We start from the raw sequence: 12,620 nt of genomic DNA on the forward strand, positions 1-12,620 counted from the left end.
AGAGGCTCCTACTGAGCTATAAGAGGTGCAGACTTTATCTTAGCTTCTGTGAGGAAAGTTAAACTGGATGCTTCTTTCACATTTAGAGATCAACCTCAGACTCTGTGTCCCAGCACACACACAACAGAATTCGAAGCCATATACTTGTCCAGCAGAAAGTAGCTCCCGGGAGTAATACTTTCAGGAACATCACCCCTATTGCCAGAAAACAATTCACTGGGATGGTTCAGGCAGGGTCACAAAAATATGTAAGCACAGATACATTCTCCCAAGTTCATATGCTTAGATGGCTTTTCAAAGATATTCACTGCAATGATTATGGTAGAAAAAATGTAAAGGTCTATTCATTGAAGACTGGTTAAATGCTGGCATCTCCATACATGGACACTGGACAACTATTGTACAGAATCAGGTGGGTCTATACATGTGCTACTATTAAAAAACTTCCCAGATGCATCGTTAAGTGGTAAAAAGCAAGATGCTGAATAGATACAGCATGCTCCCATTTACTAATTTTTTTTAAGGGAGGAGAGCCATACAATACGCGCATGGCTATAAGTGGCAGCCAGCCCCCAAGACAATCAGCTCTTAGCAGTCATGCTCTGTGCGGTCCCCTCCCACACGGAAGAGGGCTGACCTGTGTCACCAATAGGATGCTGTGGAACTCATGCTGTATGGCTTCTGAGGCTGGGTCATAAAAGACAAGGTAAAAGCTGGCCACACATCAGAAGGACACTCAAGCAACCTGTGGAGAGGCCCACCTGGTAAGGAACTGAGGCCTCCAGCCAACAGCCGCGTGAGTGAGCCACCTTGGAAGAGCTCCTCCTGCCCCAGGCAAGCCTTCAGGTGGCGCAGCCCCGGCCAACATCTTCACAGCAGCCTCATGAGAGACCCTGAGACAGAACCGCCCAGCAGAGCTGCTTCTGAATTCCAGACCCACAGAAACTACAGGTGAATTTACTGCTATAAGTCACCAACCTTTGGGGTAATTCGTTACACAATAACAGATAACTAGTACAGCATATGTAATATATTTCTCGGAGAATATACAAGAAAATGGTAACTGTGCTTGCCTCAGGGAATGAAAAATTAGACAGTTGGGATAAGAGGTGGGAGAAAGATTTACTTTTTGTGCATCATTTAGTTACGCTTCCCTCTGTGCTGGGGGAATTTTTTTATCACATGCAGGTACTACCTGAAATAAAAGTGAGTACATAACAGAATGTGCTCACATATGAAAAGAGCGTCCAGAGAGGGCCCACCTTCCTGTGTGCAGGAGGCAGGAGAGAGAGCTGGAAGATTAAATCAGGTTTGACATACATTGTGGAGACACAGAAAGTCACCTTTAGCAATGAAACTTCTGAAAATTTCAGAAGCTCGACACAGCTTGCTGATGAAAGTTTCATCCTAGTGTGATGATTACTGTAAATAATTTTGGTCCTCAAATGACATACCATCTCCCAAAATGTTACCACTACCGTGTGATTTAATTCACTTTTGGAAAAAGCCACTCGTTGCTTAGCTACACAAAATTATCTGTCCTGCCTTCACTTGGTGACCTCTGTGATCTCAGTGAAGTCAGAACGCCCTTGGGAGCATTAAGACAAAATGCCCCAAAATTGCAGATAAAGCCAAGAGGATGACGGCATGCACATCCTTTCAAGGTCCTAGGAAGCAGTGTCTAAAGGTGCCCCATGGACCAGTTAACTTTTTAAGAGATGGTACTGTTGTTTGACTTCACTATTTGCTATTAGTTGAGAGTTCATACTGGGTGAAGCTGCATTAAATACTCTGCAGCTATGTATCAGGAAGAGACGCAAATCGTTTCTGTGCAGTTGTTATGGTTGATGTCATGTATCAACTTGACTGGGCGAAGGGATGCCCAGAGAGCTGGTAAAACATCACTTCTGGGTGCGCCTGTGAGCGTCTTTCTGGAATAGTTTAACATTTGAATCTGTAGACTGAGGAAAAAAGACTGCCCTCACCAATGCAGGTGGGCATCACCCAATCCATGGGGACCTGAATAGAACAAAAGGGTGGAGGAAGAGCAAATTTGCTCTCTGCTTGAGCTGGGACGTCCATCTTCTCCTGCGCTCGGACTTCTGCACTCCTGGTTCTCCAGCATTCAGACTCAGACATGCACTCACACCATCAGCCCCCACCCACAGCTCCCACCCCGCTGCATTCCTGGGAATCCAGACTCTGACCGAATCACACACACTGGCTATTCTGGGTCTCCAGCTCGCAGATGGCAGATCACGGGACTTCTCGGCCTCCATAATCACATAAGCCAATCCCTATAACAAATCTCCTCCCATATATATCTACACAAACTCTCCTGGCTCTGTTTTTCTGGAGAACCCTGACCAACACACCAGTAGAAAAGACAGCCCCAAAGCTGACAGTTTATGACCCTGCTGGACATGCATCAATTCGGTGGCTAATCTGGCACCCTCATTCTAATACTCCTTATTAAATCGTCTGTCTGACTCACAGTTCTTCAAATGTTATTTAAACTGACTTTAGCATCTTAGTAGTTCCCTCGTTAATAAATGAGCTGAAAAAATCTTTCATATGTGCCTATTCCCTATTTTGTAAAACAGTCTTACATTTACTTTTGAAAATTATACTTTGAGTTAGGAACTACACACCAAAAACATTCAGGATAATACTCTTACTGCGGTAGAAACAGCTTCAGTATAAATCCATTCTCAATTGGCACAGTTACATCATTTTAGAAAATTGCTCAGTAAAAAAAAAAAACCAAAAAGATGATTGTATTCCTCCCGTTTTTGAACCGGATAAACAGGATAAACTGTTTCATCTACGTTTTATTTGACATTATAGGCGCTTCTGGTTTTACGATTTCTAGCGCTCCACCCTTGAAGAGAAAGAGGGCTACCTTGTAAAAGTCGGCCTCCTCGGTAGAGATGAAGAGCGAGCGCGGCCTCGACGTTCTCAGCCGCGATGAGGTTTGCGATTTCGGATGGGCTTTCAAAGTCAAAGGCATCTTTCAGAATACATATGTGACCCGCAGCTTCCAGATGGTCCCTTTATCAAAAAAATATAAAAAGAGAAAGGAAAAGATGGAGGGAGAACTTAATATGCCACAGGTTGCTATTGTGATTAAGATTTTAAATCAAAAGACTATTTGATTATTTAAATCAAAATTTTATTTAAATCAAAAAGTTAATACATATTTTCTGAATTGTTTTTTTTAGAGGAAATCTGCCTAAAACATAGGACAAGGTTCACGGCCAAGGATGATAACCATTCATCCACCAGCCTCAGATACCCGGGACAGGGGCTGGGACCAAGGCCAGCGGGATGAAGAGCTAATTCAGGAGCAACAGGCAGCCGGGAGACACAAAGCACACGCTGCCGAGTTTCAGCGGCATTTGCTGTTGTGCCAGAAAGCCCCTTGTTTCCTTGATTCCATTTTCTTCTCCTGTCCTTTAATTACGGATGATACACAAAGTCTGTTTTTAGGCATCTGTTACTCAGTTCTTAATAACGACTTCAAAAGTCACCCATTATCACAGCTTCAAAAAACACTTCACGGCCCTTCCATTCTACCTCCAAAATATCTTTCAAACACGTCTTTTCTCTTTCTCCTCATCTTGGTTTAGTCCCTCATAACATAAATTTAAAATACAAATCTGATAAACAAAAAAGAAACTTTCTGAATGGTGACAGTGGCATGAGCCAAATCAAAAGACATATGAGAAACTAAAAAAAAATTTACAATGCTTACAAAGGGAAAGAAACTAATTTATTTAATACATAAAGAGCTCTCATAAATCAATAAGAAAAAAACTAGCAACTCAATAGAAAAATAGGGATGGGCATAAAATTGCAGTCCATAGAAAAAGAAATACAACTGGGCTTTTGAACACAGGAAATGATGATCAACTTCAGTCTTCTTTTTTATGTAGAGTATTTGCAAAGATCAAAAAGTCTGCCTAAGGCTTCATGAAATAAACACTCCCGTACATTACTTGTGAGAGGGTAAACCGGTACAACCTCTTTAGTGGGCAGTGTAAGAACAGCTAGCATATTTAAAATGCACAAACCCTGTAACCAAACAACCCCACTTCTAGAAAATGATTCCAAAGATACACTTCGATATGTGTGCAAAAACATGCACCCAAGAATAGGCACATCGCTGTGTTTGAAGTAGCAAAAAGATTAAAAAGTGACCTCAGTGTGCATCGGTTGGGGGCTAGTTATATTATGGCCAATGCAATACAGTCAAGCTCGACTGCTATTAAAAGAATGCAGTAGATCGCTGGGAGGTAATTTAGAATGAACCACAAGATACATTGTTAACGAAAAGAGAGCAAAGTGAAGAATACTTTGTGTACATATAGTGTGTGTGCACAGACTATCTTTAGAAGGACACATAAAAAATAGACAACAATGATTCTGTCTAAAGAGGAGAACCAGAGACCCACTCTTTTGCATTGTTGGCTATTTTTACCATGTGCATATATTATCTTTTATAATTGAGGTGTATGTGTGTGCGTGCTTATGAATATACATCAGATCGAACCAGGTCTCTCCCTTCACTCAAACCATCCAACGGGCTGGGATACCCAGGCTGGACTTCCAACTCCATGAGAATGGGGCCCGGATATGTTGCTTACTGAATAAACTCATGGTTGAAAGTGTCTCTGGGATCAAGTCCAAACGCCTTAGCCCAGCACACAGTGCCCTTCACAGCCTGCATCCCTGCACAGCCAGCCACACCCTACTCCCACCACCTTAGCCCCAGTCCTGCTCTTCCACCTGCAGGACGCCCAACACATCCTACATTCTGAGCCCCCATGACCGCGACATGACATTCCCTAATGCTCGCTCCCCTCCGTAAATCTGACAGCCCCTGCTCCTACCACCACCCAGCCTTCTCACTACTTCCATCGCGCTCATAGCCTCTAGAGCATAATCCCTCTGTACCGGAGTTGTACGAACAAGGGAATCACATCGCACTTACAGCTTTGCTTACAAAATCAGCACAGACGCAAAAATCACCTACGCTCAAAATTACTCATGAAAATCTCTTATATCATCCAGAAGGTACTACAGGACAAAGCTCACATCCAACATAGCCATGTTTTTTTTTTTTACTCCAGCAAGAAAATTGTTTCTTCAGCTGAACAGCAAATGAATTGCCTGGCTTGCATTTAGGGGCAATACTGCGCAAAATAAGAGTAAGAATAGAAGAATGAAAAGGAGGAGAAGGAAGAGAGGAGGGAAGAGAGCCAGAATCTTTAAGCAAAGCGATCCCCAAACCATCAAGTGTGTGCACTGTACGACCCACAGGGAACGAAGGGCCTCTGAAGAGACTTCAGATTCAGACCCTCAAGCTCACACCTGGGGAACAGGGTGAGAATCATCACCTACACTAAGATGTGAATGATCATTTTTTTCTCTCTCTTTCTTTTTTCTACTGTGGATTAAAGGCACGATGTTGCAGCCCTCACCGTGCAGACAAAGAAAAACTAAGGTTCTTCAGACTTGAGTTGGCTTACCCTATTGAAGCACACCCTCTATCTTGATCTTATCACTTCCACTGTTGATGTTGATCCAATCACTGTCAGTCAATAACACCGAGTCCCTCCCATCCCCCCAGCTCCTCAGAAATGCCGATGACACCTCAAGTGGAGACAGGAAGAAGCCTGTAGGCAGTCTGACCAATAATATATCATCAAAAAAATCTAAAAAAATCATCAAAAATAGGAATTCAATGCGTTTCTGAGCATAGGCAAATAATTGTTATTCCATCCTCTTAAAACTCGAAGAAATGAGAAGCCAAAAACAAATGTGTTGATAAGTAGAAAAGAAACAGTTTAAATTCTACTTAGAGAGTCCATTCCTGAGAGATTTCTGGCCTAGGCAGCATTGATACAGTGGGGCATATGGAGCGGAGGTGGTTAGGTACAGATAATGGGCTGTTCTTGACCTATCAAACATATTTTTAAATGGCATTTCAATGCTAACTTTATGATCTCAAATACTCCAAAATAGGTTTTTTCTGGTTTTCTTTTTAATCTTAATTCTCTGTAGACTAAGAGTTTACCCCTGTTTCAGGTTCACTTATAACACTTTTAAATTGCTCTGTCCCTTTTCCTTTTGCAAGTAATAATTTGGCGCAACTAATAAACTCCCTGAGCACCTATTATGTCTAAGGAGTTCTGGCTTATTTGACTCAAGGAAGGCTTTTTTTGAGAAAAAAGCATCTCTAACAAATTAAGAGATTTTGAGCATTTACTTTGCAGTTCTAGGGAGAGACTGAACCTATTTGCACATTCTCACTCAAGATTCAATGGGACTCTCCCTGCTTCTGCCGGGTTGAAAGCCATCCTTGTTAACTGAGTACGTGGAGAAGCTTAATTATTTATGTGTTTAACTTATGTGAATTTCCATCAACTATGATGTCTGGATTAAATAAAAAAAAAAGATAGCAAGAGAAACTTAAATAGGGCAGGCAACACCAACTGCATCCCGTTCCATATCCATGTGCCTCTGCATGGTCCTGAGACAGGGGACCAGGAATCTAATGTTCCTTACGGCTGTCTCGCCCTGTGGGCCTCTCAGGGTGTGAGCACCTGGCTGGTCCAGTCTTCTCAGAGGACACAGCACCTACTGGCAGGCTGGCGACTTCACCTGCAGCTCACCTGGGGGAGATAGTGATGCAGTGTTTCATTGGTGGGGAAAAGTCGGCTGTGCTGGAGTAAAATGTTGCCCTCTGGACAATGTTTCAAGAATTTCTGATCCAAAGAAGAAAGCATGCTGGTCTTGAGACAATGATGCAGCTCATGAGGATGCAGGTCCTTGTGTGGATGCTGGCACAAATGCGTGAACCCCAGCTTGGTAAAGTGGAGAGGACACTGCTCCACTTGCCTCTCTGTGGGTTAAGTGAGATAATAACAGTGCATTTGCAGGACATGGTGTTGCCTTGAATAGCATCTCTGAGAGTGTGCTTTGTAAACTGTAATGTATCTACTCTTCTAATAGAATTCCTGTACTTGAGAGGTTACGACTACGAAATCACTCTTTTTAAAAGAATGCAAAAATACCAAGACAAAGCAGGCACAGTGCCTAGATCATGGAGTGTCTCAAACTCACATGCCTGCCGAGATCAGACTAATGAAGTAAATGAATGGGGGGGGTGGGTCCCTTAGACATGATGCGCCCCGCACCAAACTGGAGAGAGCGGCCCCTCTGCAGGGGTGAGTCCTGCGTGGTCTCATAAGGTGAATCGTAAAAAATGAGATAATGAGGAAAATTCAAGTGAGCTCTTGAAATGGGGCTAGTCTGAACAGAGATGTGCTAAGTGCAAAATATACATACAGCTCATTAGTCATTTTCATGTTGATGACATGTCAAAGAGATATTTGGACAGACTGAGTTCAAGAGAATATATTATTAAAATTAATTTGATCTGTTTCTTTTTTCTCTGTTTAATACGACTACCAGAAAGTTTAAAATGACGTATGTGGTTCACATTATGTTGTACTGGACAGCGCACGACAGATGCTCCTCAGCCCTCCACAGTGGGTACCATGCAGAGGAGCATCTCACGGCTGCTGTTTCTGCCAGTTTACCAAGAGAAGCCACGTACATGAATGTCCACGGGAAATTTCCCAGTTTTAATCCCCTCAATGCTATTTCTTGCTCCTTCAATGTCAACATCCTCTGTTATTCCCTTAAATCTTCAAGAGCACAGAGGTCTGACTTCCCCTTTACTTTATAGGAATTAGTAAAGTTTTCACATTGATATTTGCTGCCAGGGCCAGCCTGGTGGCACAGCAGTTAAGTGCACATGTCTGCTTCAGCGGCCCAGGGTTAGCCGGTTCGTATCCTGGGTGTGGACATGGCACCGCTTGGCAAGCCATGCTGTGGTAGGCATCCCACATATAAAGTAGACTAAGATGGACATGGATGTTAACTCAGGGCCAATCTTCCTCAGCAAAAGAGGAGGATTGGTAGCAGATGTTAGCTCAGGGCTAATCTTCCTCAAAGAAACAAAGAAAAAAGAACTATGAATTTGCTGCCTCCATAGCATGCATTCCCATGTTCCCCCCTCCTACAACCCTGGACGTCCCTGCCACCCATTTGAGTAGGATGCAACCCACCCCCAGATCCAGAGGTGTTCCTCGCAGTTTATGCCAATCAGAACCTCCCACCTATCAGTACTCCCACCCCCGGGGTTGCACTCTCAGAGGCTCAGACTCCCTCTTTCTGCTGGATCTGAACCAAGATGCATGTGGGCTTGGGAGGGGCAGGCCAGGAAAACCTACCAAGAATGGGAAGTGGACCGGAGAAACAGAGGGAAATTGACTCCTGTCCATATCATCTTAGCAGCAAAATCTAGCCTGAAGCCTGTCCCACCTCCAGACTTTTTATAGGATAAGCTGCTAAATTCCCCACATTGTCCAAGCGATCTGGGTTGGTTTTCAGTTACTTGAGGCTGAAAATCAGATATCGTGATAGATAAGCAGCTTAGAGCTTCCATTGTTAGTTTATACAAAATCTGCTTGTTACATCAAGCTCTTTGTAAAGCCACCACAGTCTCTGATCACAGCTCTTATCTCTCCCCCAGGCTACTCAATCACTTCCACCTCAGCGGTCCTCTGACCTAACCGACCTTCCACGCCACTGACCTCCACCCACCCCGACCAGCCGCTCTCCTGTCTCATCTCCCAATTCAGCAGACTCCCTGTCCTGTCATTTCAATTGCCTTCTTGTCAATACCTTAAACTTTCCTCTCCCTTGGCCTTCTGTAGTATCAGGGTACACATCTGGCAAAAGGCCCGCCCAGGAAAAGCCCAGCGGCTGTCCCCGAGGCTGCACCCAGGCACTGAGCACGTGCACCAGAATCGCTGAGGCCCAGGCGGGCATCCATCACTGCCTGTTCTCTCCATCCATCGGCACTTCTCATTCATTCCTCAGTCACTGAGCCTCTGGGGCAAGCCCAGCACTGTCCTGGGGGCCGGGGAATCACCATGGACCAAAATAGACACAAACCCTGACTTTCTTTGCAGGGAGAAGGTCAATACACACAATAATTAACTAAAATCCACACTGTGTCAGCTGGAGAGGAGTGCTGCGGAGGAAACAACAGCAGGGGGACAGGGAGGGAGTGTGAGGTGGAGACAGGCTGCAATCTGAGATGAGGAGGGTGGTCAGGAGAGCTCCCACTTAGAAGGTGACATTTGAATGAAAACCATCAGGTCTTGAGGCAGCAAGCCGCGTGGAGACTGAAAGGAGAAGAATCCTAAGAGGGAATGGCAGGTGCAAAGGACCTGAGGCAGGAACATCCTGCCTTTTTGGAGGAACATCATCAGGGAGTGTGATGGCCAGGGGGGAGAGTTGGGAAGGCTCTGCAAAGGTGAGGTGGCCCCAGTGCAGAGCCTAGCAGATCCTCCCAGGGACTTCGGCCACACTGGATTGTTAATCAGAGGAGAGGCAGGACCTGGTGTAGACCTTTAACAGAATCAGTCTGACTGTGTTGAAAGTGAAGGGGGTCAAGGGTGGAGCTCAGAAACAAGCTAAGAGGCTCTCCTCATAATCCAGGGGTGAGGGGGCTGCTCCTATAGCTTCCATGGATCCCTCTTACCTTCCCAGTGGCATTAAACAGGCTCGAGCCTTGCAGAAGGTGTTTTCCAGTACCCTGGCACCTCCCTTCCCTCCTCCCATTAGCCTCACTCTCCCCTCCCCTGCCCCTCACTGAAGAACTTCGTGAAAGGGTCCTAGGTGTTTTTCCCATCTCCATTTTCTGGTTCTCGCTCACCCTGGGCTTCTACTCCCTACCACTACTCCAGAATAAGACGGGGAAGACTGCACTGCCCCCGGCGCTCACTCCCACTGCCCTGTACCTCAGGGTTTAGGGACCCCCCACCGCCCCGCGCCCCTGCCATCACTAACCACCCTCCTGATTGAAACAGTCCCCACCCTGGCCCACCTGTTTTCTGGTCCCCCTGGAGCCACTCGCCTCAGGGTCCCCCATCTCCTCTCTCATCTGTTCTCTCCCCAGGAATTCACCTGCCCAACTCCTGGCTCCAGCCTCAAACACACACCTCCAGCCCAGGCCCTCTTTAGGGGCCCACGTGGACGTGTGGCCTTTGGCCCTGTCCACTGCCCCTTCACTCTGCTATCTCTAATTCAATAGAAATGTGTCATGTGTGTTGTATGACAGGCACACTCGGTATGTTCAGAACCTCCGCCCCACCCGAGCTGGCATCTTCTAGCACTTAGTACACAGGAGAGTCCCTGTTGCTCACCCAGTAGCACATGCCAGACCCCGGAAGAACCCCTTACATCTCTCCCCTGCCACACCATCACAGGGTCCTTCCAAATCTTTCTCAATCTGTGCCCTCTCTTCTTTCCTACCATGGCCACTTCAGTCGCTCGCCCTTCAGCCCTGTTAGCAGTCAATCTAGAACATTCACCAGGGCAATGACAGGACTCGCTCACACCTGCCAGGCCAGTTGCTCCCTCCTGCTGGCTCTCAGCACCTCAGCCACCTCCCCTTCTCAGTTCCACCAGCCCCTTCCTACCTCAGGCCTCTGCACACACAGTTTCTTGGCCAGGAACTCTATTCCCAACCTCCCTCGGTCCTCACCCAGCTAGCACACAGGGCCCCAGCTTAAGCAGCTATTTCTCATATGCAAATATCCATTGCAACAAACAACCCAAATGTCCTTCAACTGATGAGATGGATGAGCAGAATGTGGCGTATCCACATAACAAAACAGTATTCAGCCATAAAAGAACGAAGCGCTGACACATTACGTGACATCCTCGAGGAGGACCACATAGCGTGTGACTCCAACCATAAGAAATGTTCAGAATAGGCATATCCACGGAGACAGAAAGGAGATTAGTGGTGGCCAGGGCCAGGGGAGGGGGATAGGGAATGCCTGCTAATGGGGACGGGGCGTCTTTGGAGAAAGATGGAACCTTCTGGAACGAGATAGAGATGTTGGTGGTGTGGTTTTATGAATCCACTGAATTGTACACTTGAAAAGGGTGAATTTTATGGTATGTGAATTGCATCTCGATAAAAAAATTATATGAGAAAGAAAAAGTTATTTCTCAGAGGAGCCTCCCAGACCTCCTAGAACTAGGCCTGCTCCCCCTCACTCTGGACTTTTTCCTAGCACTGATGACATCGTAATTAAATAGTCTGTGCAACTGTATGTCCATGTTTGTCTCTGGCACTAGAATGCTAGAACCTTCTTTCAAATGACAGTGCTCAGCATTGAGCTGATGTGCTAAAAACTCTTTGTGGCTGAATGGCTGTGTCATTCCAGAGGGCGGAGGGCAGAGGGCTCCTCCTGTCTGACCTGGGCTCTCTGCACGGCACCTGCAAACGCTCTGCCCATGGGAGATGCTCAATAACTATTTGCTGAGTGGAAACATTAACTGACTTTTAACAACTGTTACTTCAGGGGGAAAAAGATGAAATCACCTCTTCCCACTGACTTACTATACACACCAGCAATTTCCTAGGCTTCCTCTAAAGGAGCACTAGGAAGCTTGAAAACTTTCCCTCAGGCTTTTTTTCTTCCCAAATGTGGGCAGTCACAGCAGAATTCAGAATCCCAGCGGCGGAGAGCAGTGGGCAGCAAGGTGAGGGGTGCACGGATCCAGAGGAAGTCCGTGTTTCTCCCTCTCCCGCCCCGCCAGCGTTTGCTCCTTATCTCAAGTGTTCCCCATTCAAATAAAAACACTTTTTACACACTGTTCCAGATGGAGAAAGAGAGCAAACAGTCACCACCCACTGCACAAAGTCCAGCTCTGAACGGCGACATTTGCACCAATTCTGATGCTAACAGGCTCACCTGGGGATTGAACTGACCCTCAGAACTCCCTACTCCAGACTCAGGAAGGTAAATCCTTTACTCTTTTCTTATTTTCCATCCCCCTTCATGCCTTTCCCTGCAAGCTTAGGAAACCTTTCCTGGAAATGGCCAGAGAGGAAACATCTCCGGGTTTGTGTGTACGAGCTCTGTCCAGCATCTCCGCCCTGCCACTGCAGCACGAAGTGGCCCCAGCACGGCCCACCTAGATCTAGAGGTTACTTACAAACACAGGCGGGGCTCTCTTTGACCCTGGGCGGAGTTTGTCAGCCTGGATTTAGAAGACGATTTCAGGTTTCTGTGGACCAGCCTCCTATTTTAGCATAATAGGAAGCACCCTTTGAAACTCTGGATCCCCCATCACGAAAGCAACCCTGTGGATAGGCTTTTTACATCCATTACTTGCATAATTTATTTCTCCGCTGCAAATGAATGAACTTTGTTCTCTAGGTTTCTGACCCTATTTTGTAACACGCTAGAGCTGCTTTTAATTTTGACCTTAGGAATTGACTTAAACCAATTTACATGGCTCAGTGAGGATTGTCGGAATGGTCAGGTTCTTCTGGAAAATGTTTACAGCCTCAGGCACTGGAGCGGGGTGGGGAACCAAAGGTCCCCTCGCTGGACCATCCTCTGACAGCCGGACCAGCCGAGCTCTAATGGAGCCAGGTGACTCAGGGTTGGACACACACGGAATGGAGCTGCCCACACGTAGGGCTGTGCTGCAGGGGCGGCTCCTGACCTCGTGTTCAT

General features: G+C 46.1%; 1 protein-coding gene and 1 long non-coding RNA gene across 3 annotated transcripts in view; one reads left to right on the top strand and one right to left on the bottom strand.

The window, feature by feature from the left end:
• GLT1D1 (glycosyltransferase 1 domain containing 1) overlaps positions 1-12,620 on the bottom strand; it is a 99,494-nt gene that overhangs the window by 80,778 nt on the left and 6,096 nt on the right. For both annotated transcript variants that reach the window (XM_046641258.1, XM_046641257.1), the window contains exon 2: positions 2,903-3,051. In XM_046641258.1, the coding sequence (XP_046497214.1) occupies positions 2,903-3,051 (149 nt within the window). The remainder of the gene's footprint in view (positions 1-2,902; positions 3,052-12,620) is intronic.
• The window catches only part of LOC124227336 (uncharacterized), a 15,671-nt gene continuing 3,811 nt past the window's right edge, over positions 761-12,620 (top strand). The window contains exons 1-2 of the long non-coding RNA XR_006885455.1: positions 761-951; positions 11,758-11,897. This is a non-coding gene — a long non-coding RNA (uncharacterized LOC124227336). The remainder of the gene's footprint in view (positions 952-11,757; positions 11,898-12,620) is intronic.

The sequence above is a fragment of the Equus quagga genome, chromosome 15, assembly GCF_021613505.1.
Source record: "Equus quagga isolate Etosha38 chromosome 15, UCLA_HA_Equagga_1.0, whole genome shotgun sequence".
Classification (NCBI taxonomy): domain Eukaryota; kingdom Metazoa; phylum Chordata; class Mammalia; order Perissodactyla; family Equidae; genus Equus; species Equus quagga.